The 26,938-nt window shown below is 49.6% G+C and overlaps 1 protein-coding gene across 25 annotated transcripts; it reads left to right on the top strand.

Annotated features, from left to right (window-relative positions):
- Positions 1–4,325: 4,325 nt before the first annotated feature.
- LAS1L (LAS1 like ribosome biogenesis factor) lies at positions 4,326–26,032 on the top strand. 25 transcript variants are annotated; one of them, XR_013413233.1, is made up of 15 exons: positions 4,326–4,633; positions 5,385–5,510; positions 6,479–6,548; positions 7,632–7,713; positions 9,184–9,468; positions 9,805–9,851; positions 10,694–10,803; positions 13,903–13,988; positions 14,339–14,389; positions 14,691–14,897; positions 15,246–15,393; positions 18,138–18,253; positions 20,492–20,985; positions 23,644–23,791; positions 25,713–26,032. XR_013413233.1 is itself a non-coding variant. In XM_015127591.3 (14 exons), the coding sequence occupies exons 1-14, from the start codon at positions 4,398–4,400 to the stop codon at positions 25,837–25,839; spliced, it is 2,217 nt and encodes a 738-aa protein (XP_014983077.1). In that variant the 5' UTR covers positions 4,326–4,397; the 3' UTR covers positions 25,840–26,032. The 25 variants fall into 25 exon arrangements, 17 of the variants coding, with proteins under 17 accessions (XP_014983077.1, XP_014983076.1, XP_077845805.1 ...); XR_013413232.1 differs by having other exon boundaries at positions 23,641–23,791; XR_013413235.1 differs by lacking the exon at positions 14,339–14,389.
- The last annotated feature ends 906 nt before the right edge of the window (positions 26,033–26,938 follow it).

Genomic DNA, 26,938 nt, shown 5'->3' with positions numbered 1-26,938 from the left:
TTTTAGCCCGGCTTCTTTACAGCAACCTGTTTTATCAGCAAGTTCTTTATGACCCGTATTCTGTGCTGACCTCCTATCTCACCCTGTGACTTAGAATGCCTTAGCCATCTGGCAAGGCAGCCCAGTAGGTCTCAGCCTTATTTTACCCAGCCCCTATTCGGGACGGAGTTGCTCTGGTTCACACGCTTCTGACAATACAATTAAAAATATAGGCTAGACTGGGCGCTGTGGCTCATGCCTGTAATCCCAACACTTTGGGAGGCTGAAGTGGTTGGATCACCTGAGTCAGGAGTTCGAGATCAGCCTGGCCAACATGGTGAAACACTGTCTCTCCTAAAAATACAAAAATTAGCCTGGCGTGGTGGCGTGCCTATAGTCCCAGCTACTTGAGAGGCTGAGGCAGGAGAATCGCCTGAATCTGGGAAGTGGAGGTTGTGGTGAGCTGAGATCATGCCACTGCACTCCAGCCTGGGAGACAGAGCGAGACTCTGCCAAAAACAAAATAATAAAAATAAATAAATATGTATATGTGTGTGTATATTATACGTGTGTGTGTGTGTATATATATATGCTAATAGGTATAAGTGCTTACAGTGTGTCATGCACTCTCCTAAGAAGTCCTTCCCCCCTACCCCTCCCCTTCTTCTTTCCTTTCTGAGACAGAGTATCCCTCTTTCACCCAGGCTGAAGTACAGTGGCATGATCTTGGCTACATAGTCCTAAACACATTTTAGCTAACCTGTAAAATCAGAAGGACTTCACTGCAACCTCTGCCTCCCGGGTTCAAGCCATTTTCATGCCTCAGAATAGCTGGGATTACAGGCGCCTCACCATACCCGGATAATTTTTGTGATTTTTAGTAGAGACAGGGTTTTGCCATGTTGGCCAGAAGGCTCTTGAACTCCTGGCCTCAAGTGATCCACCCTCCTCGGCCTTCCCAAGTCCTGGGATTATAGGCGAGAGCCACCGCACCTGGCCAGTGCTCACCTCTTTTAATCCACATACCAGTCCTTTAAGACTATTATGCGAGCACTATTAATAAGTGCTCTTATTATTTCCATTTACAGATGAAGTAAACAAGGCATAGAAAAGTTAAGTAACTTGCTCAAGGTTTCAAATAGTAAGTGGTGAAGACAAAATTCAAGCCCAAGCTACCTGAGTGCAGATATTGAGGTTTAGATGACTGTGTGGATACTGTTGCCATGTATTGAATGATATAGGAAGAGGGACAGATTTTGGGGGAAAGTATTTTAGTTTTACACAGGTTGATATTGGGTTGCCTGCGGGATCACATGAGTGCAGCAGACAGTTGATTAAATGTGTCTGGAGTGCCACAGAAAACTGTAGCTAGAGACTTGAAGAACATCAACATATAGGTGTTTGCTTAGGTGAGGCCACAGGACTGCTCTAGGTGAACTAGGTACACAAAGTGGAGGTTGGGGTCAAGTGAGGGGGAGGGAAATGGTGAAATAAGGAAAGGGAAACAGTAGCTTGAAGATAAATTTGATTAACTTCAGGATTTCACAGACAATGCCTTGGACTTGGAGACTTTATTTAATTCATGCCCACTGCTACTGCTAGAAGTGTCCTACATCACCACAAGCCTAGGGATTCTTAGGATTCTTGAGCATGTGCCAGGACAGATCCATATTCCTTGTGGTGAGCTGAAACAATTGTCCCCCAAAATATACTCACATCCTGATCCCTACAACCTATGAATGTTACTTTATGTGGTTGAAACAAAAAGAAAAAAGAAAGAAAAACATTGGACTTCATTGTAATTAAAGATATTGAGATGTAGAAATTAGCCTGCATTATCTGGGTGGACTCTGCCACCACATGTATCCTTTGAAAGGGAGTCTGGGGGAGATTTTACAAACACAGAGGGGAAGATGGAGCAGAGAGATTTGAAGATGCTGGTCTTGAAGTTTGGAATAATGTGCTCCAAGCCAAGGAATGCTAGCAGCCACTAGAAAAGACAAGGAGTGTATTCTTCCCTAGAGCAGCTGGAGGAATCATGAACCTAACAGTACCTTGATTTCAGCTCAGTGATACTGTTATCAAACTTTTGGCCTCCAGAGCTATGAGAGAATAAATGTCTGTTGTTATAAACCACCAAGTTTGTGGTAATTTGCTATAGCAACAACAGGAAACGAACACAGTGCTCCTTCAAAATTAGCACTATTTAACACAGTTTGTCCACTAATTCCTAATTCTCAATCGGTCTCAGGCTCCATTTGCAACATATTAGACATAGTGCTCTTGTTACATGCTTTGGTCATGTTTTCTTAGAACACATGGAATAGAGAGAACTTCAGCTCTATATGGATGGAATGGGGTTAAATAGGTCTTTACCTGAAAAGTACTATGCAAAATTTTTAGCCTATAAACCCCAAAATGTGTGTGAATAATTGCCGCAGATCTGGCAGCTCCTCTGACTGAACTATATCTTGAGGAGTCATAGAAACCACTCCCCAGACTTCTTTGCCAGCACACTGTCATGATCCCGAAGGAAAAAGGGTATCTGGTTTCAGGCAGACACCTGGCCAACTGGTTGGCATGGCTACTTGGGACAGAGTAACTGTCAGTCAAGAACCATAGGCAGGCCAGGTGCGGTGGCTCATGCCTGTAATCCCAGCACTTTGGGAGGCTCAGGCCAGCAGATCACTTGAGGTCAGGAGTTTCAGACCAGCCTGGCCAACATGGCGAAACCCTGTCTCTACTAAAAATACAAAAATTAGCTGAGCATAGTGGCGGGCGCCTGTAATCCCAGCTACTCAGAAGGCTGAGGCAAGAGAATCACTTGAACCCCAGAGGCAGAGGTTGCAGTGAGCCGAGAATCGCGCCACTGCACTCCAGCCTGGGAGATTGGGCCAGACTCCATGTCAAAAAAAGAGGAGAGGAGAGGAGGGGAGGGGAGGGGAGGGGGAGGGGAGGGGAGAGGAGGAAGGAAAGAAGGAAGGAAGGAGAGAGAGAGAGAAAGAAAGAATGAGAAGGAAGGAAAAAATAAAATAAAATAACCATGGGCAGACTACATCTTAGGAAAAGTTGGCTGGAGAAAGAAGCACATACAGAGGATGAACTGGGATTTGTTGCTGTAAAGCGTGAAAGTGCCACTCACAGCAATGCTGTTAAGATCGCTAGCAACAGTTCTGTCTCTCTCTCTCTCAAGTGTTACATTGGAAAATAACTTCTGCAAGAAGGATTGGGACATAGTCCTAAACATATTTTAGCCAACTTGTAAAATCAGAGGAACTTCGTAATACTGCTTTTCTCCCAGAACTCCAAAATACCAAGGAATTTTGCAGAAAAACTAAGTATACCTTGGTGGATGTTGAAACCAACATAGTGGAATGTTGGCAGAGTAAAATCCTACAATTTTCAGCTGTGACAGAGAACCTAGAGACCAGTCTACAACTCTCACTGTACAGATGGGAAAACTGAGACTAGTCTAAATCCACACAGTTAGTTGCAAAATTTAGAGTAAAACCCAGGTCTCTAGGCTGGTATGTATGTATGTATATATGTATGTATTTTATTTACTTTTGAGACAGAGTCTCGATCTGTCACCCAAGGTGGAGTGCAGGGGTGCGATCTTGGTTTGCTGCAGCCTCCGCCTCCTGGATTCAAGCGATTCTTGTGCCTCAGCCTCCTGAGTAACAGGGATTACAGGCGTGTGCCACCATGTTCAGCTAGTTTTTGTATTTTTACTACAGACCGGGTTTCACCATGTTGGCCAGGCTTGTCTGGAACTCCTGACCTCAAGTGATCTACCCGCCTGGGTCTTCCAAAGTGCTGGGATTACAGGCGTGAGCCACCGCGCCCGGCCAGGCTGGTACTAATTTAAAAGGCAGGGCCCCTGGTTAACGGCCACGAAAGCAGATTTTTTCAACCCAACTTTATTTCGATGAGATATTTCCTCTGCAGCCCGGCTTCAGTGTCCAGTGTTTTACTAGGTTAGGTCCTGATTCGTAGCAATAAAAACATACTTAAAATCGCATTTTCAGTTCACTGGATGACTACAATCATGCTGCCGCCCGCCGAGGGGCGCCAAATAAAATTCCTCTTGCAGTGAAGACACACCCTTTCCGGTCGGGTACAGAAGCCGGTTAGCAACCAGGAAATTGGCGGAACCTGGAGGGTGAACGCTTGCACCTGGAGGGTTTGGTTTGTGAAAAGAACACTTCCGGCCGGCGAGTTTTTAACCCCGCATGTCATTAGGTCGGCGCCTAACTCTCATATTCCGATTGGCCATGCTGACGTTGGAAGGCGGGCTTGCGTATGGGGTCACGCTCTCCTATTGGCTGCTGGTGCGGTAGCGGTTCGGAGTGAGGGTAGCACGTTGAGCTGAAGGCTGTGCGGAGCGGCGCGGCACAGAGCCTGGTGTTGAGCTCAGTATGTCGTGGGAATCCGGGGCCGGGCCAGGTCTGGGTTCCCAGGGGATGGATCTCGTGTGGAGTGCGTGGTACGGAAAGTGCTTCAAAGGGAAAGGGTCGTTGCCACTCTTGGCCCACGGCATCGTGGTCGCCTGGCTCAGCAGGGCCGAGTGGGACCAGGTGACCGTTTATCTGTTCTGTGACGACCATAAGTTGCAGCGGTACGCGCTTAACCGCATCACGGTGTGGAGGAGCAGGTAAGGTGGCGGATTCGGCCCTTTTGCCTGCGTGCTGGTGGCGCTGTACCTCTTCCTTTGTCGAGTTTCTATAAGGCCCTGTTCTCCAGTCTTCCCCTAAGTCGCCTAAAGTTGCCCCTCTCCCAAATGCCTGGGAGAACGCCGCGGCCATCCTTGCGCTAATCCCGTTTGTGGATGGAAAGTAAGGGGTTGTGCCTCAACAATTCTCTTGTTGTATCTGTGAGGTTTACCCATTACCTCCAAAAAGTGTCCTTCTCCCAACTTGGAGAGGATGCCGGAGGGACTAGTGAGGCCTGAGCCAGGGCTTAAGGAGTAGGTTAATACCCTTGGGTGGATTTCCGATTTCAATGGGGAGGAGGTCTTGCCTGCAAAACCATGTTTGAGTGGGGCGCCTCAGTCCTGTTGGTAAGATTGAGTTGGGAGCCGACTAACAAGGGATGAGGGGCTCCTCTAGCTCAATGAGTTGATTTGGGGGGGGTGGGGGGTGAAAGAAAGGGGTGTGTCCACACAACTGTTAATTGACAGTCTACCAGTTAGGTGTTCTGTATACGGCCTAGTCAGCCCCTCATGCCCTGTATACTGTTGGATCCCACAGACATTACCCTGTCTCCCTCACCTTCTTGTTTTGTGTCTGTTCATGCTCTCTTGAACCAGAATATGATGGGTGTAGCCTGCAACAACCTAGGTTCTGAGGTGGAGGGTAGACCAGTGTAAGGGCTCTTTATGATGGTGCTGGACTGTGACCCTTTAGGTCAGGCAACGAACTCCCTCTGGCAGTGGCTTCTACTGCTGACCTGATACGCTGTAAGCTCTTGGATGTAACTGGTGGCTTGGGCACTGATGAACTTAGACTGCTCTATGGCATGGCATTGGTCAGGTAAGACCTGCATGGGGTAGGGGTGGAGGTTGGCTTTGGGGACTGGAGGCAGGGGAGGCATGTGATAAGCAAAACTTGGCTTCAAGTGTTACCTGAAGCAAAACCCAGTGTGGATCAGCCTGTGATTATTGCCTGACTTAACAGCTTTTGGTACCCTCGTCAACACATTCCTCTTTTTCTTCCTTTTTCCTGAAAGCCTTCTCTTCCATTTTTCTTTCTCTCTTGGAATGTGGAAGAAGGGATTCAGACCAGGTGATCTCTGTGGGTCTCTTGATGGTCTGATATTTTTTCTTACCTTTGAATTCCTCACCCAGAGGAACTTGTCTGAATGGCTCGATGTCCTTGCCCGTGATTTAATGTGGACTTTCCAACCCTGTCCCTGTCTATTCCTAGCACCACCCTTTTCCCCTTCTCTCCTCATGAACACTGAAAGATTGCTGAGTTATGGAAGTGGAGACATGGGCTGGGAATTCCTGACTTACAAAGTGACTCATAATGGTTCTAGCTGTATACACATTGGAAAAAAGGTTGCTACTGAGTTTTCATATCTGTCAAAGTCTTTGTTTATCTATTGTTCCCCTTGTCTGCCTTGAGATCCTCCCTTTCTCTTCTTATTTTCTCCATTGGTTAGCTGTGCTCCCCATTATCTGATATAGTCCTTTGCAGCATTTATAGCATATTATGTTCTAGCCTAATACATTACATTATGTCATGATTATTTATCCTAGACCGAACTGTTCAAGGCTAGCGCAGTGTCTTATTCATCTGTATGGCTTCATTGTAGGGCAGACTCTCATTAAATGTCGTAATGGATGGAACTGTCCCTGCTCTGGCTGACACCAACTGTAAGAATAGGACAGGACAGTCAGTGGAAAAGTTGTGGAAATGCAGGGTTTCAGTAACTCAGCAAAGCATTTGGAATAAAATGGTTCCTTGGGCTGTGCCACTTATTTTTCCCTCAACTCCAGGTTTGTGAATCTTATCTCGGAGAGGAAGACAAAGTTTGCCAAGGTCCCCCTCAAGTGTCTGGCTCAAGAGGTGCGTATGATTCAGTGAACTTGCTCAATTCTCTCTCCAAGAGGGTTCACCAAATGGGGCATGGGGTAATGTGGGCACACAGTCAGACTAGCTCATCCCATCACTACCAGCCAAGCCCTGCAAGAATCCCAGAGCCTCAGCTTCCAGCCTGAAGGAGGCACAGTTGCTCCCTTGCTCATGACTGGTATCTCAGAGGGCTTGGCCTGCCCAACTTGCTGGGAGGAGCCCAAATGTAGCACTGGGTGGGGACAGGAAAGAGGTGACAGTCAGAAGGAGGAGACAGCTCAGCCACTGTGAGTCACTTTGTAAATCAGGAATTCCCATCCCATGTCTCTACTTCTGTAACTCAGACATTCTTGCCCTGAGTGAGTATGTGAAGTGTGTAGAGGCCCAGAGGGCAGGCATGTTCTCAGTCATTAGCACTTCCCAGAGTAGGTGTAAGAGGGAAACAGGGGTAAAGGATACTCAGGGAGAAGGACATGGTGGAGGGAGGCTGGAGAACGTGATTGTTAATGCTCATTCACAGGTATTTCTTTGTTGTAAAAGGGTGGTTGGTGGTTAGGGGAGGTGTGTGCCTTTTCTGTTTCTGATTTTCTTTTCTTTTTTTGAGACGGAGTTTTGCTCTGTTGCCCAAGCTCGAGTGCAGTGGCGTGATCTTGGCTCACCACAATCTCCGCCTCCCAGGTTCAAGCGATTCTCGTGCCTCAGCCACTCGAGTAGCTGGGATTACATTTATTTTTGGTAGAGACGGGGTTTCACAATTTTGGCCAGGCTGGTCTCCAACTCCTGGCTTCAAGTGATCCTCCCGCCCTGGGCTCCCAAAGTGCTAGGATTATAGGCATGAGCCACTGTGCCCGGCCCACTTTTCTAATTTTCAATACCTCCTCCATAGAGCAGTAAAAAAAGAATAAGGAGAGCTGGTTTTTGATCTTGGCTCTGTCACTATGATTGGAATCTTCTTTCAGGACCTCAGTTTCTCTAGTTGTAAAATAGGGCAGAGGGTGGTCAGGATAATTCATCTCTGGCTCCCTTCCAGCTTTAATATTTTCCAATTTCTATACTCACACCCTCCCCTGTAATCAGGTAAACATTCCGGATTGGATTGTTGACCTTCGCCATGAGTTGACCCACAAGAAAATGCCCCATATAAATGACTGCCGCAGAGGTAAGTCCTCAGAGGGTATACCTATTACAGTTAAACCCAGGGGCCTGGGCTTGGTGGCACTAAGGGTAGAGGGATAGGCAGGAGGGTCTTCACCTGGAGCCAAGGCTGGGACTAGGGTGAAAGAAGTGAGGCCTCGCCTTGGGCACAACATTTAAAGCGGGGAGAAGTCAAAAGTTCCATAATCAAGATAAATAACATATTAATGTGGAAAAATTCATGATAAACATAATATCAAAACTTTAAATAAAGCAGGATTAGTATTACTGATTTCTCCTTTTGTTTCAGCTTCCAACATGGCTTGGCATATTTTGATACCTTGACTACAGAGGTTTTTTTGCCTGCCCTTAAGTTGTTTTTGTTTGTTTGTTTTGAGACAAGTCTCACCCTGTTGCCCAGGCTGGAGTGCAGTGGCAGGACCTTGGCTTACTGCAACCTCCACCTCTCGAGTTCAAGTGATTCTCCTGCCTCAGCCTCTTGAGTAGCTGGGTCTATAGGCACACGCTACTACGCGTGATTAACTTTTTTTTTTTTTTTTTGAGACAGAGTCTCGCTCTGTCACCCAGGCTGGAGTGCAGTGGCACAATCTCAGTTCACTACAACCTCCACCTCCTGGGTTCAAGTGATTCTCCTGCCCCTGCCTCCTGAGTAGCTGGGATTAGGGGCACCCGCCACCATGCCTGGCTAATTTTTTTTTTTTTTTTGTATTTTTAGTAGAGATAGGGTTTCACCATATTGGTCAGTCTAGTCTTGAACCCCTGACCTCATGATCTGCCCGCCTCGGCCTCCCAGAGTGCTGGGATTACAGGCATGAGCCACTGCACCCGGCTGTATTTTAGTAGAGTTGGGGCTTCATCATGTTGGACAGGCTGGTCTCAAACTCCTGACCTCAAGTGATCCGCTTACCTTGGCCTCCCAAAGTGCTGGGATTATAGGCGTGAACCACAGTGCCCGGCCACTCCCCCATTAAATGTTGTTCCTGACGTAGTCCCTCATTAGTCTCACATACCTCTCCGTAGTTGAGGTGGGGAGGTTGCCAGACATGAGCCATCAGCAGTGTCATGAACCCAGGAGTTCCTTGGACATCCACCCCATCCCGATTAAGAGTCCCGGATTTAGCCTCACCTTTTGTGATGGGAAAACTGAGATCTAGGAAAGGGGAGACTTGGCCAACACCATGTAACTAGCTAATGGGGCTGATTCCTACTTCTCCCACTTACTAGCCACTTGCTGTTTTTGGCATCCCGTCTCTAAGTCCAATAATAGTTTTTTTCTAGTAAAGGTGCTTGTGAGCAGGATAAAGCAAAGAACGGGGATAACCCAGAGTGAAAGAGGCTGCTTCTGGATATTTGAGATTTGAACCTTGGAGCCAAGCCTTTTCCTGGGGCCCTCCTATAATGCCCACAAGATGAGGCTGGAGGCCTGCTAGCTGCCTGCCTGATCCTGTGGCACTGCCTTCCTTCCCTCCTCTAGGCTGCTACTTTGTCCTAGATTGGCTCCAGAAGACCTATTGGTGCCGCCAACTGGAGAACAGCCTGAGAGAGACCTGGGAGTTGGAGGAGTTCAGGGAAGGGATAGAGGAAGAGGATCAAGAGGAAGATAAGAACATTGTTGTTGATGACATCACAGAACAGAAACCAGAACCTCAGGATAATGGGAAAAGTGCGGAGTCAGATGTAAAGGCCGATGGAGACAGCAAAGGCAGCGAAGAGGTGGATTCTCATTGCAAAAAGGCCCTGAGTCATAAAGAGCTATATGGTAGGTGTTTTGGAGGGCAGAAAGGGGCCCATGAGCCCAGAAGGCTCAGGCTTAAGAGTTAATGCTGTTTATTTCCCTGGCTCAGCATTTCCTCTGGGGCTGTGGTGAGTCTTAGCTTAAAAAATTACTGTCACAAACCATCTTCCTGGCTAGTTTCCATAGTATAATGGCTGTCACATTCACTTCACAAACCATCTTGAGCTCTGTGAAGTAGTTGGGGAAAGAATTCTAGTTCCCCAATTACAACTCAAGAAATGAGGTGAGAGAGGCTCAGAATCCCATCAGGAACAGGGGTCTGGGCTGGCAGTCCTATCTGTTTCCCCATTCTGTTTTCAGAAAGAGCCCGAGAACTGCTGGTATCATATGAAGAGGAGCAGTTTACGGTAAGAAAGTGCCCTGGACTTGATGTGCTCTCATCTGCCCCAGCCATTTCTTCCCTCTTGCCAGCTACCTGAGACAAGTCTTGAGAAGGAATGTGAAAGAAAAGTGACAAAGCGTGAGGGAACTACTCGGAAAGAGAGAGGGGGGAACTAGGAAGGACACAAGAGGAGCAGAGTCCAAGTGACTGATCCTCCACACCGATGGAAGGGAACAGATGATGAAGTTTGCGGATAATCTGCCCCACTGGGTGGTAGGAAACAACTGGGAGTGGGTAGTTGCGCAGCCTTGCAATTCCGCAGCTGACCAGTAGATGGGGCCCAAGAGCTTCCCTAAATCAGGTGAGCTGGAGGGGTGCTGTTTTTAGGGAGGTCACCCAGAAACCATTTAGTTCAGTCCTCCCGTTTCACAGATTAAGAAGTTGAAGCCATGGATGAGTGAAGGGACAAGCCCAAAGTCACATATACAATTAATGATAGAACCAGGATTAGTACCTGGATCTCCCAGTTACCTTTCTTCTGTAACTCATTGCCTCCCCTCATCCCTGGCCCTTTGGCCTAAGAGTCTGTATCTCCAGCCAAATTCCCCCATTGAACATCTCAGTATTTGCCCACAGGAAATTCAGTTGGAGGAGGGAGGGAGAGAGAAAGAGGAGAAAGTCTCGCATTTGAGAGTCAGGCTATTTTTAGTTGCAAGGCCAATAGGGGAGTTGTGGGCCCACCCTTGCATGCCCTGCCCTGTCCCCTGCAGGGCAGTGCTGAGAGGTCCTATGGGAAGGGATCCTGGAGGGGTGGAGGTGGGTTGCTTGGCTGAACCAGCCTTCTGATGGGACCCTCTTTACTGGCAGGTGCTGGAGAAATTTAGGTATTTACCTAAGGCCATTAAGGCGTGGAATAACCCGTCCCCACGTGTAGAATGTGTCCTGGCAGAGCTCAAGGGCGTTACATGCGAGAACAGGTGTGTAACTAGGTAACCGGGAGCTGCGTATTCTCTAGGATAGAGGGTAGCAGCCTCATTGAAATTGGTTTCCCTATCCTAGCTTGCCAATCTCTGCTGTACAGAATCCCAGGGATAATCCTGATCTCCTCCACAGTGACCCTACATTTGGCAGAACTGTTTGCCCTCGACCCTGCCAACTTCCAGGTGGGGGTTGCCTATACTAGAATGGCCAGAGGCAGGAATGCCCACTGTCATCCATCTCCTGGCCAGCTGCTTTCCTGTCTGTCGGGTGGCATGTGGAGCTCTTGACAACTAGGAAAATCCCTTGATAATTACCACCTCACTGCCTAGCCCTTGTCTAAGTTTGAGGTAAAAGATAATATGGTAGGTGTTGCTAGTCTTGTCTTTTTTTCTTTTTTGAGACAGTATCTTTCTCTGTTACCCAGGCTGGAGTGCAGTGGTGCAGTCTTGGCTCACTGCAGCCTCCACCTCTTGGGTTCAAGTGATTCTCATGCCTCAGCCACCAGAGTAGCTGGGACTACAGATGTGAGCCACCACGCCTGGCTAGTTTTTGTATTTTCAGTGGAGACAGGGTTTCACCATGTTGGCCAGGCTGGTCTCAAACTCCTGGCCTCAAATGACCTGCCTGTCTGGACCTCTGAAAGTGCTGGGATTACAGGCATGAGCCACTGAGCCTGACCTTTTCTCCTTTTTTATGATAGGGTCATGCTCTGTCACCCAGGCTGGAGTGCATTGGTGCGAACATAGATAACCACAGCCTCAACCTCGCAGGCTCAAGAGATCCTCCCACCTCAGCCTCCTAAGTAGCTGGGACCAACAGGCATGCACTACCACGTCTGGCTAATTTTTTAATTTTTTGTAAAGGTGGGGTCTCACCATGTTGCCCAGACTGGTTTCAAGTTTGGGGATTCAAGAGATTTTCCTGCCTTGGCCTCCCAAAGTGCTGGGATCACAGGTGTAAGCCACTGCAGCCGGCCTGGTCTTGTCTTGTTTTTTTCTTTTTTTTTTTTTTTTTTTTTTTTTTTTTTTTTGAGACGGAGTTTCGCTGTTGCCCATGCTGCAGTGCAGTGGCACGATCTCGGCTCACTGCACCCTCCACCTCCCGAGTTCAAGGGATTCTCCTGCCTCAGCCTCCCAAGAAGCTGGGACTACAGGCAAGCACCACCACGCCCAGCTAATTTTTGTATTTTTAGTAGAGATGGGGTTTTGCCATGTTGGCCAGACTGGTCTGGAACTCCTGACCTCAGGTGATCCGCCTGCCTTGGCCTCCTAAAGTGCTGGGATTACAGATGTGAGCCACCACGCCCAGCCTGGTGTTTTCTTTTGAACTGCCATTGGAGGGTATTAGCATCCCTTGGATAGTCATGATTAGGGGAATAGAGGCAGGACCTTCTCAGGGTCTGGCTCCTAGAGACTAAGTTCCTTGTCTCTCAAGTATGGCTGTGAGCCTTTTTTTCCCAAAACAAAGTGCTCAGCTCAGTCCAGAGCAGGCACATAGTATGTCTGCCCATTCTTCTTTCCTCCCTAGCTCTTGGGGGCTTTCTACCTAAATTCAGCTGGAAGGGCTTTGGGGGACTTTCCTCTAAGAACCTGTGGAGGCAGTGCTAAACCTCAGCTAGAGAGAAGTTGGAGAGTGTAGGTAGGTGGTGTAGGTGGCAGATTAACCCTGGGTGAAAACTATAGTGTAGGCTGGGATTGCCCCTGGAGTCTTCTATTCATGTCCAGGATACTAGTTCCAAAAGTATTTTATCAGTGTTTGCCCAGCCTAGGTTTCTTGGCTCTACCTTTCAGCAAAAGAGTTGGTGGTGGCTTCATTAGCAGCTGGGAAAACTATGCCGCTAACACAGTAGTGTCTGCCTGGTAATGCTGGAGGGAGGGATCTAAGTATGTCAATTTTCCAGGCATTAGGACACCTTGGGAGCTCTTTTTTCCACGTCTAGGCTTGGTCAGCTAGGAGAATGTCCGTATCTGTTTAGTGTTGCTATAAAGGAATACCTGAGGCTGGGTAATTTATGAAGAAAAGAGGTTTGTTTATATCATGCTTCTGTATCCTGTACGAGAAGCATGGTGCCAGCATTTGCTTCTGGTGAGAGCCTCAGGCTGCTTCTTCCACTCATGGCAGAAGGCAAAGGGGAGCCCACTTTGCAGAGATCAGATGGCAAGGTGGAGGGGGAGATGTCAGGCTCTTTTTTAACAACCAGCTCTTGCGGAAACTAATAGAACAAGAACTTGATACTGTGGGAACAGCACCAAGTCATTCATGAGGGATCCGACCCAGTGACCCACACCCCTTCTACAGGCACCAAGGTCAACATTGGGGATCAAATTTCAACATAAGATTTGGAGGGGACAAACATCCAAACTGTAGCAGAGAGCCTCTTGGGAAGCCACTAACTCTGGAGGAATCAGCTTGCTGTTGCTGGTGTAGGTTTGAGCTGTTAACCCATTTATGCTGGCGGTTCCAATAATGGAACACTAGGCATAAATGGGTTAATAGATAGAGATGGGTGATTTACCTCTATAACCTATTCCTGCAACCCCTCTAACTTTGTTCTGGGTTTTTAGAACCCCTAGTAATAAGGCCTGTGGACCATATTTGGTCTAGCAGTTGGGTCCCCAAGGTTTCTACTTCTAGGATCTAAAAGAAGGTAGCCAGGGAGAAGAGGAGGGGTAGGGTACTGGGGAGTGGTTAAGAGAAACAGACTGCAAGAACTGAGTCTAAAAGCCCTTGACCCCATGATACCAGGCATTTAATTCCTTCCTCTGTGGATGTTGAACTTTTTCCTGTCTGTGTGTTGAAGTGTATTCAGACACTACTGCCCTCATTATGGGCCATAGATCAGCATTAGTGCTTGGTAAGCACTTGTTCAAAACCCACTGATCCCAGCCTCTAACCAGCCCCTGCCCGAGGAGGCTGAAGCCTAAGATCCAATTGTCAACTCCCTTCCTCCCCACTCCTACCCACCCACCACCCCTCTCCCTATACTGCTTCAGCCACTTGAGCCAAAGGCATTAACTGCTTTGGAGGTAGGTGGAGGAGTAGGAGAGGGTCTTCTGCCAGCATCACTTTGCTAAATTAGTGTCCTCTTGTTCCAGGGAGGCTGTGCTGGATGCTTTTCTGGATGATGGCTTCCTTGTCCCCACATTTGAACAGTTGGCAGCTTTGCAGATAGAGTATGAAGGTAGGGTTCTGGGGGCTCACTGCACCCTTAGGGTTCTGATTCTTGGGTGGGAACACCTGGGATGGGCTGGGGGGCCCTGGTTTGGGGTGTGAAGGCTGTTTCCTGCCATTCCGCGGTCTCTGAAATTCCCTCAGCCTTTCTGGCTGAGCAGAACAGGTAGCCCCACTGACAGTTGTGGGGCTGTCCTTAAGTGGTCTGGAATGGGGTGGGGTGGGATGGGGTGGGGTCGGGGAGTCTTAATGACATTATTGTGCCATGTTCATTGTGATTTAGCTGCTAGCTAGAGAGCTAGAACAGCAGAATTGGAGGGGCCTTGTGAGGTCATCTAGTCCAACATCCTCATGTTACAGATGGTCAGACTGAGGTCCAGAGAGGGGAAGGTACTGACCCAAAGTCACACAGTGAGTTATTGACAAAGCTGAAGCTAGAACCAGATCTCTGTTTTGTTTATACTTTATTTTGAGTCAGTTGTTGGTTGCCAGATACTAACTGGTTTCTCTCTCCCCACTGTTCTGCTCTCCTCTTTCCTTTGTTCTGCGGTGGCAACTCTGTTGTTGGTGGGGGGCTTGGCTCATGCGCGCGCACACATTCTCTTGCTCTCACTCTCACTTCCTTTCTCTTGCTGTCTCTTGCTCTCTCTTTCGTGCTCTCCTGCTCTCTCCCTCCTATTGCCCCCTCAAATGGGTGTCCCTTACAAACCAGAAAACGTGGACTTGAATGACGTCCTGGTGCCAAAGCCGTTCTCTCAGTTCTGGCAGCCCCTGCTCAGGGGCCTGCACTCCCAGAACTTCACGCAGGCCCTATTGGAGAGGATGCTCTCTGAACTGCCAGCCTTGGGGATCAGCGGGATCCGGCCTACCTACATCCTCAGATGGACCGTTGAACTGATCGTGGCCAACACCAAGACTGGTGAGGGAGACTAGCCCTAGCCCTAGGGCCTAAGGCAGCCCAGGCAGGAGCCTCTGCCGCTGTCCTCAGCTCTCTGCTAAGAAGCACCAGGCAAACACCTCCCGTGTTAAAGGTTTAGGTTTGCCCAAGAGGGCCCCGCGGAAGCAGTGGACAAATCTCCCTTTTCCTTTTCTTCTCAGAGCCAACTAAACTGGGCTGGGGCAAAGTGCCCTGAATTCTTTGAGCAGTTGGGAGGTATAGGTGGGGAGTCTGGGGGGATGGGGAGGGACAGAGCCAAACTTTCTGAGGTGAAATGTTGGGTGGGGGGCTCACTGCTTCCTTCTCCTTAGATCCTCTCTTCTCTCTCAGGACGGAATGCTCGCCGATTTTCTGCAGGCCAGTGGGAAGCAAGAAGGGGCTGGAGGCTGTTCAACTGCTCCGCCTCCCTTGACTGGCCCCGGATGGTTGAGTCCTGCTTGGGCTCACCTTGCTGGGCCAGCCCCCAACTCCTTCGGATGTAAGTCTCTTGAATTCCATCCGGTAAGAGGGTGTGAGGCGCTTCAAGCCTCGGGGCCACACTGCCCTAGAATGACTGAGTTAGAAGGGCCCTTTGGGGACAATCTAGCCCAGTCTCACTCCCACTGACAGATGGGACAACTGAGTCCAGAGAGGGGAGGGGTAGGGTTTTCTTACCTAAGATCATACAGCTTAAGACTTGACTGAACTGAGTCCAGTGTGGGAATGGATAAGACAATCCCCCTAGAGTGCTTAGCACAGTGGCCTGCACAGAGTAAGTGCACAATAAATGGTAGCTGCTGTTTATTATTGAACCCAGGTCTTCTGACTCCAAGCCCAGTGCTGTTTCCTCTATTATCTTTCCAAAGTATACCTCTGATAGTTGCTTAGCAACCTTCAGTTGCTCCCTATTGCCTTCCTGTTAAGTCTAGGCTTCTTAGCCTGACATTCAAAGATCTTTCTGATTCTGGCCCAACTTACCATGGTAGCCATACCTCCTGTGAGTCTCCTTTACCCCATCCACCCTGGGTTCTATGGTCAAACTGAATATTGCACTGGTAAATACCTGTGGTTGTCTCCCTTTCCTTTTCTCTGTCATTTCCTGACCCTGAGCCACTTCCCTCATAATCATGGAAGCCTTTAGCACCTGATTTCCTTCTTGCTTTCTTGAGCAATATCTGTTTCATTTGGATGACTCATCTGACACTCTGCAGCTCCTCAACTCCAGTGACTTTCATTCTCCACGACACTCAGCAACCCATTTCCATCATTCGGAGCTGTTCCACCTCTGAAAGCTGACATCCCAGCATCCCACTCGGTGACCACCACTTCTCGTCCTTCTAGTTCTCACCCTTGCATCCCATGACATTTGCTCTTTGCCTGCATCCAGATCTCCATCCCTCCATTTCCTGCATCCCTTGACCTTGCTTCCCCTCTATCCTGTCTGTGGTTGCTCAGTTCGGCCACTCATCATCAGCACCTTCAGCTTTGCCCATCCTTTGGCCATATCTGACTTGCAAACCCCTGAGCTATAATTGATCCTCCCCATTCTGCTTCCCCTGCTCCTCAGCCCGGGTAGCTGAGCTCTGCTGGAGAAAACCACATAGCCCTGCGGATTGCTGCCACTGCAGAGGTATGATTTTTAATCTTGGGCGAGGCCTCAGTTCTGCTTGTCTGAACTTTTACTTGTTTTCTGACCACTTTCTCTCCCATTTCCTCACTATTCTAAACCCTTACCGCTCACCTCAAGCCCCTCCCCCTCTCCCATTTCACCCTAGCTTCCTCGAGCACATGGAGGCATCCGGCAGGGCCCCCTCGACCTGAGGTCCAGCCCTCGTGAACTGATCTGCGGCTGCACTCAACCTTCTCGCCAGTCTCAGGATGAGGTGGCCTTGCCCCACCTCAAAGCCTGCTCCTCCACCTGTGCTCTGGAGCCACCTCTGCCAGCATCGCTGGGGCCTCACCCCAGCCTCTACCTTGCTCTGCTGGCTCTTGCTCTTCAACCTAGGAACGTGCCTGAGCTTTTCTCATCTTAAACAAAACAACAGTAACAGCAACACAAGCAAAATCTCCTTTGACCCTGCATCCCTCTGTTGGGTTATCATCAGCTTATCATTCCCACCCTTCCCATCAAAACATCTCAAAAGAGTAGTCTACACTCAACACTCTCCATTTCCTCACTACCCTCTTACTCCTCAACCTGCTGCAATTTGACATTCACCCCCAGAGTTGCTTTGACCTCCTAGTTACCAAATCAGTGGGCCCTTGTCAGTCTCTGTGTCTGCTGCATTGATGCTGTTTACCACCCCCTCCTTGAAAAATGCCTGTGCTTATTACTAGTTCCTATAAAGTGCTGAGACCCAAATCTGTCTAGCTCTGGCCCTTCCCCCAAGATTCAGCCTCCTGTACTCGACTGCATGTGAGACATCTCCCCTTGGATGGCCCACAGGCACCTTACTGTGACCAAAAGAGAATTGGTCGTCTTAGTCCCCATCTCAACTCTAAAGTGGTCTTCCTCCTCTGTTCCCTATCTCACTTGGTGGCGGCACCATCTACCCTGTCCTGTTGACTCTCGAATACTTCCCAAATCTGAGGTTTTGTGTTGCCGTGTCTACTTCCCCTAGTGTCTCCTTCCCTCTATCAGACTAAACTTTTCAAGGGCAAGGACTCTACATCAGCTGTCTGTGCCCCAGCACACCACACAAGTCTAGGCACCAAACAGGCCTCAGTAAATGTTGTTGAATTGAACCATGCTCTGCTCTCTCATTCCTAGCAGTGCTGTCCTTGGTGGGAGCTGACCCAGTGCCTGGGGAATGAATGAAGTGGGAGTCTGGATGCCAAGACCCTCTTAGTCCCTGATCCCCCTATTGAGTCCAAAAGTCTTTCTTTAACCCTGGTGACATTTGGGACACAGAGGTATTTGTAAGATTTTAAAAGTGGCTTTGTAGACAAAGTCAGTCAAGGCAAGACTTCCAGAAATTGGGACTGAACAGCCACATTGCCAGATGTGTGCTCCAGACTAGAAGTGATGTGGATGGGTGGGAAATTGGGAGGAGAACCAAAAGGGCCTGGATGAGTCAGAGTTTCGAGAGGAGGCATTTGAACAATTCAAGCAGGAGAAAGAATAAAGCAAGTTTCAAAGTCCAGAAGGAACATGGCATGTGTATGTAATGGGAGGGAGGGAATGACAAGAGCAGCATGGAGAGGTTTGGATAGGTGGCCTTCAAGGTACTTTCCAATCCTAAGTGCCTGCAGAGTGGAAGCTGCTGGTCTTGGAGAAGTCTGGACCACAGAGATCTTCTCCCAACCCAAGCATACCAGAGGGATGCGAGACATGCCAGCAGTAACAGCGGCTCACTTGGGTACGATTTCTTGTGCACAGATCCTGCCTTTCCCAGATAAGCAGTGAATCTAGTCCTAATCACCCCATTACACAGAGTGGGGAACAGAGGGTGTTTGCCCAGGTATTATGCTGCAAGTCAGAGCTGGGGCCAGAATCCAGATAGCCTGTCGTTAGTCCCATGCTCTTCTGTAATACTCCACTAGATTGTATTATTGCAGAAAGCATCTGTTAAACACAGAACTTGGCTTTTGTTTACCCCAGAGAAAAAATAAAAGATACTATTGGAAATTAAGTGTCAGGCATGGTGCTGTGTTTTTTTGTAGAGGTTAATTTCATTTACTTTGACACAGCAGTCTTGGGAGGTGGAAGTATTATGTATTATAATCTATTTGACAGATAAGACATTGAGGCTCTAAGGAGTGATGGGACTTACCTAATAGCCACACATTTGTTGATGGTGGGACAGGGATCTTGGCCCAGGTGGTGTGAGCCCAAAGTCCACCTTCATTCCATCAGCCTGAATTCTGTGACCTTCTCAGTCCTGAGCTATGACCAGACATACTCGAGGAAGGGGGTGTATTTTAAGATTCACATCACCCCTGCACCTTAGTGGTCAGACTAATGGCTCAAGATAGCAGGTGGGTAATCATAAGCAGGCTGATGAGGCATTTTGCCAGTATCAAGTGTCTGGGAATATTTGTTATTAATCACACTAATGGACCACCATGAGAGGACAGAGTTTCTCTCTGGCTTTTCATCTGATAGGGCTGGAAGCTTTTCAAGCACTTTCCCCAGCCAGCCAATATCAATTTAATTTGAACTACTATCCCCTTGGAATATGAAATTGGCTCCATAGACAGGATCTCCCAGTCAAGTCATCAGCCCCCCAGCCCTGCCCCCACTGACCAGTCACCCTGCATATGTGACCAGTCTGCATGTGCCCAGAGAGAAAACAGCCTGCTGAGCTCATGGCCCGTCTGTGAACCATCCGCATCCATTTGTGACCGGGTGCCCGTTAGGTACCAGGTTCTATGAGAGGCTCTGTGAGGGGTACTCACCCTCTTCTCACCTCGAGCTCCCCTTCCCAGCAGCTCTGTATCTGTTGGTGGTTTTGCTGTTGGCGCCGTCTTTTGTGTGCACAGTGTCATCATCTTTAACTCTGCCTGACCCCTGCCATCAGTCACCAAGCCCTGCTCTCTGTCTGTCTGTGTATCCTTCACAGCTTCACTCCATCCCATCTCCACTGCCAGTGCCCCAGGTCAGCCCTCCCCGACTCTGGCCTCAACTGTCGGAACAGGCTCCTCCCTGGTCTCCCTGCCTCCAGGCTGCCTGTCCAGGCCAGCTTCCACATGGTCACCATGGTGATCTTCAGAAACATGGCCTTCATGTGTACTCAGAATTGGCAAGTGACCCCTCACACACACACCAATGCACACACATAACTTCCCAGCCCTCTCTTCCTCCCACGGCTCCTCAGCACAGGCCGTGCCCTCTAGCTGGGCTACTCACTGCACGCAGCAGCACCATGTGCTTGCTCTTGTCTCTGGGCTTCCGGGGCCCTACCTCCTGCACGAAAGCCCTCCCTTGGTCTTTCCTGCCCTCCTCGTGCTCTCTGTCTCCCTCAGCCCCGCAGTGCCTGCAGTAGGTTTGCAGTGCTCATCTGGCCTCCCTCCCACATCCTGCTTTGTCTTGTCAGCCGCTGCTTTTTTTTTCTTTTCCTCCATTCCAGGCTGGGCTGTAGCTGCTCCCATAAAGGGATCACAGTTTGTGTTCCACGCAGAAGGAGCCCAGAACACTTCCAGGCATATCCTTGGAGCTCAAGACAGGTTGCTCAGCTAGGCCAGAGAAGAGAGGGATCTGCTCATTTCCAGCCCTGCAGGCCTGTTGGCTGTTTTGTGTATTTATGTAGCTTTTAAGTGCAGACTAATAGCTATCATTTATTGCATGCCCACTATGTGCCAGGCACTGTGCCAGGCATTCTATGTGAGCTTTCTTATTTACTCCTCCCAACAATCCTATACATTAGGTATCATTATTGTCCTCATTTTACCTGAGAATGGAAGTGAGGCACAGAGATGAACCACAGAGCTTGTTCGGGGTCCATGGTCCTGTTGTTTCTATGTTCTGTCTGCTCTACTACACTGCCTTTCAGAGGCAGGTCTGGAAGTTCAGAGACCAAGTTCAAACCCTGGAGTGTTGGGGTATGAAGTGGCTTGGGATTTTGAATCTTTCCTACCCCATCCCTCCCTTTGCTCAGCATCTTCAAAGCCATGGGGCAGGGCCTGCCAGACGAGGAGCAGGAGAAGCTGCTGCGCATCTGTTCCATTTATACCCAGAGTGGAGAAAACAGCCTGGTGCAGGAGGGCTCTGAGGCCTCCCCCATTGGGAAGTCTCCATATACACTAGACAGCCTGTATTGGAGCATCAAACCAGCCAGCTCCAGCTTCGGGTCTGAAGCAAAGGCCCAGCAGCAGGAGGAGCAGGGCAATGTTAATGATGTCAAGGAAGAGGAGAAGGAGGAGAACGAGGTCTTGCCAGACCAGGTAGAGGAGGAGGAAGAAAATGACCAAGTGGAGGAAGAGGAGGACGAAGATGATGATGAAGACGACGATGAGGAAGATGATGAAGAGGAAGACAGAATGGAGGTGGGGCCTTTCTCTACAGGGCAAGAGTCCCCCACTGCCGAGAATGCTAGGCTTCTGGCCCAGAAAAGAGGAGCTTTGCAGGGCTCTGCATGGCAGGTTAGCTCAGGTAAGAACTACTTTGTCCCCACATGAACTTCTTTTCTCTTTGGCTGGCTCTTGAGGCTTCCTTCTACCCTAGGAAGAGATGGAAAGTAGCAGGAGGTAGCCAATGTGAGGCAAGCCTGGAGGCAGCCTGGTGCATAGATGACAGGTGGCTTCTCCCGCCTCTTAGGGTGGAGCCTATGAGTGCCAGGGACCACTGTCAGGCTGCTGGCTACCTCATATAAAGAGCACATTCTGAGAGGATGACATGGGTGTGAGCCCTGGGCAGTAACATAGAGGCAGAAGATAGCAAAAAGTAGGGAGTGTGTATGTATATGGTTCTGCATGTGTTTTTCACTTGCAGTGAGACAGTGCTTTCTGTGTATGTGTGTGTGTACCTCGAGGCTGGCTGGTCATGAGACAAGATTTTGCTGTGTGTATTAGAAAGAAGGAACCTAGGGCATTAAGTCAGAGAAACAGGAAGTGAAATCACAAGAGAGAATAAGGAATGCTGTGGTTTTTAGGTGAGCACACAAATTAGTGAGACTGAAGCCAGGAAGAGGCTGCAGGGAGGGTTAGTGATAGGGATCTGCTCTTCCTTTTGAGTACCCTTGCTTAGGTTAATGAACAGGAACCTCGGAGGCTGGAAGACCCGGAAGGAATGACAGAACAGCGTGGAGTCTGTGTGCTGAAGCCTGGGGAGGGAGGGAGAACAGCTGGGCCTGTGTGGTGTGGGGTGGGCAGTGGCAGAAAGTGAGAGGGGAGGCAGTGAATGAGTTTATAGAGAAAGATACTATGGCCTTTGTTTGCCCTTGTATGGACAGGGTGGAAGGGCTGGAACATAAAACATAAAATCTGTCTCTCTGTGTGTGTATATGGGCGTGTGCCTGTACCTGCTGGCCAAACCATGGCCCAGTGACAAATAACTTAGGGCAAGGAGGGCTGTGTTGGGGGAACTTTGTAAATATTGAAAGGGAGGGGCATTGGCATAAGCAGAATTGTGTGTGTGTGTGTGTGTGTGTGTGTAGGAAAAAGGGAAAAGTAGGGGCAGTTAAAGAAGTCATGGCCAAGCAGGCTGTCGTACAGCTTTGTGAAGAGGAGGCAGGGTTGCTGAAATCCATGAGGGCTAATAGGTGTCTGTGAGAGAAAAGTGACAGCATTGAGGTTGGCATCTGTGGAGGGGTAGTGGGAACAGGCAATGAGATATAGCCATCCAGAGGTGGCCTGTATGTTCACACCATCACTGGGGACATGTACAAGGGTATCAGGATAAAGAAGCAGGGGCAGTGATGTAGACAGCATTGGGGATATTAGTGATGATAGATGATTGGGTCAGGGACAGAGCCTATGTGGGTAGTGGTCCCTGTGCACGAAGGTGTCTCTGTATCATGGAGTAATGCAGGACATTAAGACAGGCACAACTTCCAGTAAGAGAAGCCAGGGGAGGGGGATGGACAAGTAGAGGAACAGTCCTTCCTGAGGAGCTCTGGGTTACATAAAAAGTTGGTCCAGGGTTGACACATTATAGAATGCCAGGGGCATTATGACAGGGAGAATTCTTTGAGTACCAGGGAGATGCAGAAGGCCAGAAATGGAAACTACGTGGAATGCACTAGCGAAGGCTTCATTTGAAAACACTGAATGCATTTGTGGAAGGATGGGGAGGGACATTTAATATAATACTGTGTGGTAGGTGTCTCAGTGATAGGACAGAGCGGGATGGGGGATGCCCGGCATCCCCATTCTAAAGTGGAGCATCTGTATGTGGGGGGATGTGAGTTGTGAATGTGGAAAGTCTAGAACGTTAACTCTTTCCCTCTCTCCTTTGCCATTGCTCCTTCTGTGTGTACACATGTGTGGGGAGGTAGGGACAGGAAGATTCCTGGTTGTATGCCAATGAATGAGGTTTGTGGGAGGCAGGGAGTGAACAGGACAGTCACTGAGTGAAGGGCTTATGTATGTGTGCTTCTGTATACATACTTGGGGGGCTGTGAGGGGTGGGATATGTAGTGAGACAGCCCTTCCCCAGAAAAGGGGTGTACCTTGTGCATCTTGGGGCAAGACCTGCAGGGGGCAGGGGAACATATTATCTCAGGGAGTCCACCCTGAGATGGGCATGGGGGTGTGTGTGTATCTCTGCATTAAGAAAACATGTGGTATTCAAACAGGCAGGGGAGTGTGTGTGTAGATTTGTAGGAAATCTAGGTCATTCAGATACTCTGAGGTACTGGTGGATTTGGGGTTTGCGGGGAAGGTGCTTTGGGAATTCTGGGACATCCAGACCCTCCATGATGTGTCCCTATGCATGTGTCTGCAGACAGGGAAATAGGGGTGAGGATGAGAAGTTGAAGCAGTGATACAGCCAGGTCTGAAGTTGTTGTTTGTGTCTGTGTGGGAACATGCCTGGGGAAGTAGGAAAAGAGCAAAGAGGGACAAAAATGTCTATAGTTGTATACTTGTAAACAAATAGAGGGGAAGAAGGACCATAAAGAATGTGTGGTGAAGCACTCTGGTGGAGAGGGGCTCATGAGAAGTGATACCGAGAGCAGTGAAGCTGGAGATCCTGAGAGAGCCCACCCGTGCTAAGTGGGGTGGGTGGATGGACAAGGTGAGCAGGCCTGTACACCAGTCGGAGAACCAGCTCATCAGCCCAGTCTTGCCACTTCCCTTTGCTCCACAGAAGACGTGCGATGGGACACATTTCCCCTAGGCCGAATGCCAGGTCAGACCGAGGACCCAGCAGAGCTCATGCTGGAGAATTATGACACCATGTATCTTTTGGACCAGCCTGTGCTAGAGCAGCGGCTGGAACCCTCAACATGCAAGACTGAGTGAGTGCCCATGGCAACAGGATTTCTCACCCCCTTTCTCTGCCACCTGTGGGAGGGAGAGAAGACAAGGTGAGGTGGGTGGGGGAGGTAGCTGTCCCCAGTCAGGGCCTAAATGAGTGAAGTGTAAGCCCCAGTCCCTGGCTGGGCCCTTGCCAGCTCTCCCTGTCCCTAGTGTGGGGAGCCAGTGAAGTAGCCACACAAGCTGGGCTTAGCATCCCTCTCAGATTGCATTCAGTTTGTGCTTATGGATGGATGTGTGTGTGTGTGTCTGTGCACACATTTTGGGAGGAGAAGGGTCCGTAGCTTTCAGCAGATTCTCTTAACTGGTCCACCACTCCTAAAAGGTCAAGAATAGATGCTCTCATCCAGCTTTTTCATGTTCCTGAGGAGAAAACTAAGGCCCAGAAAGGGGAAGGGATTTGTCCAAATGTGCACAGAGTAGTCAGTAGGCCTCCCCACACTGTCCAGGCACCTTGGTAGCAAGGCCTGCACAGGGCTTCATGCTGTCCCTCGAAACTCGCCTCTGAATCACAGGCGTGGGAGCCCTTGGGTCACCAGGGAGCCAGAAACCAAGCAGCCCTTGCTGAGGGGCTATGCTGGTAACACAAAGGAGCCCATCCAAAGGGCCTATACATTCCAGAATGCTGGGCCATTCTGACCAGGGGAATCCTGTGAGTACTAGAGAGGAACCCCTGCAGGGCCCTGAAACTGAGTCTTTCCCTTTGCTGCCTGCCCACTCCCTGGGAGATGAACCCCTCTTCATCTGGACATTCTGGGAGAGGGCTATAGAATCCAGGGGCCCCAGAAGCAGACCAGACCCAAGGCAATGCCATGGACTCTGTCCAAGGCCACGGGCCAGGGCCAGCAGGCCTCTTGGAGAGGAGAGGCGGCAGCTGGGGAAGCCAGGAGATCTGTAGTTGGGAGTGGGATTCACATGTCTGAGACAGAGGTGCCCTTACCCGTCCTTCCCATCCAGCCTGGACCTGGGTAAGGATGGCTTATTGAGTACCATGGATATCAAGGGTGAAGTGTGGGCAGCTGGAGCTGTTCAGTCAAGAAGGAAGCTGATTCAGCCCAGCTCCCACACCAACTGTAGTCAGGAGGTTTCCTCTGCTGTGGAGGGGCATGCCCATCCCTGCTCCTTGTCTCAGCTCCACCCCTGACTTGGCTACGTGGCCTTGGGCAAGTCCATTCCCATCTCTGGGCCTCAGTTAACTTGTCTGTAAGATTGTGGGTGATGGGAGGTGGTGGGACTAGATCATCTATAAGGGTTTTTTCAGCTGCAGTAGTGTAACCATGGATCTGCCTGAGGGTAGGATGATGGCTTTGCTCTCAGCTGTCACCCTCACCCAGCTGGAAGGACCTTGACCTGTGGGAAGCAGGGGAAGCAAGAGTGTTATGAGCAGGGCCAGGGAGAAGGAGGGCAGAGCCACCCTCCCTAAAGCAATCTTGCAATTGTGGGCCTTGTCTTACAGCCCAAGCCTGGCCGTGGACCCCTTAACCAGCTATTGGGTGTGGGAGGGATCCAGCCTGGAGTGCCCTGGCCCCCAAGCTCTAAGGCCTTGAAAGGTGGCCCTGTTAAGGCAGCTACTTTCAATGTCTTGGGAGTCAGGTGGTGTGGGGCCCCCTCCCCTGCTTCAACCCAAACAGCTCTACTTTAATCTGGTTTATCTACTAGGACTCTGCATAAAGCTTCATTTGAAAAGCTCCTTGCCTCCTTCCCTCCTTTCCTCAACTGAGGAGAGGGCCAAGCCACCCCTGGGGCCCACATGAAGTCGTTTCTAGGATTTGCTCCAGCCTCTTTGTAAAGCCAGACAGGAGAGTGGGCCCATCCCACAGATACACACATGTCAAGCACACTTGGCCCCTCCAGAGCCTAAAGCTGCCTCCTTCCCTGACTGACCTCCCACTCTTTCCTCAGCACCTTGGGCCTGAGCTGTGGTGTCGGCAGTGGCAACTGCAGCAACAGCAGCAGCAGCAACTTCGAGGGCCTTCTCTGGAGCCAGGGGCAGCTGCATGGGCTCAAAACTGGCCTGCAGCTCTTCTGATGGCCATCCCTGGTGCAAGTGTTCATCTAGCCCTGCCAGGGCAACAGCCTACCCCCTAGTACAACTGATGCTCCCTGAGACAACCTGGGAGACAGCCTGGATCAGCCACATCAACTCAGTTGTCCACCACAGGGGAATTTTGAATGTCTTTTGTTTTTGTTTTGTTTTGAAAAATAATAAACAGGCAACTGTAGTTTTGGTGTTTGTGAGATGAAGAGGGTGGGTGCTGGGGCAGACCAGTATAGTTTTCCCTTTACTGTGGAGGCTCCAGACAAGGCTTGACCAGGAACCAGGTCCTGAGGCCCTGTGGGCCTCTGGCTCTGATTGCTCCCATAACCAGGCTCCACCCATATCTTATTCCAGACTCCTCGAACCATTTCTGTTCTCAGCTGTAGTATGAGGCCAGCTCACTTGGAAGCATCAGGCCCCAGAGGCACTGCTGGCTACAGAGCCTAGCGAGTGGCCAGGTGGTTTGTTTAGAGCCTCCCTGACAGTGGGAAGAGTCAGGCCGCCTTGCTGCTACCCAACAGGCTTCCTGCTGTTCTCCACACCTGCTCACACTATACACGAAACAGCAGTTGAAAGGCGGAGAGATTTTCTTTGTCACTTCTGCACTCTTTTGGCCTAGAAAAGATGAGAGTGGGCTTCCTTGTGGTGTGCATTAGAGCAAGAGAAATATCTTAGGGACTGATCCACTGTTCTCTGTGGTCACCAAATCCCCTCAGAAACTCACCTCACCTTAGAGTGCCTACCCCATGTCAGCCCTGAGCTAGCAAGAGATAGGGATGAATAAACCATGTTTTCATTCCTTAGAGCCTTCAGCCTGGTGAGGAAGGACAGAGTCACCAAATGATAACCTGATGCCTCTGCTAGGTGCCTTAAGGGATTTCTGTAAATGGCCACACCAAGAAATGATGGAGAGGGCTTATACTAAGAAAATGCCAAAGAGGAATTTGGTAAAAGTGCTGTGCCAGAGCCCAGACAAGAGTTTTAACTTGGATTAGGACCCCTAGAGTGTCTACAACACTTCAAAGGATATACTGAGTATCATTGTGGGTATGTGTATAATCATTTTTCTAAGGGGCTGGTCCACAGGTTT

Source organism: Macaca mulatta, chromosome X (genome assembly GCF_049350105.2).
Source record: "Macaca mulatta isolate MMU2019108-1 chromosome X, T2T-MMU8v2.0, whole genome shotgun sequence".
NCBI lineage: Eukaryota > Metazoa > Chordata > Mammalia > Primates > Cercopithecidae > Macaca > Macaca mulatta.
This window is presented reverse-complemented; position numbering and strand designations above follow the sequence as displayed.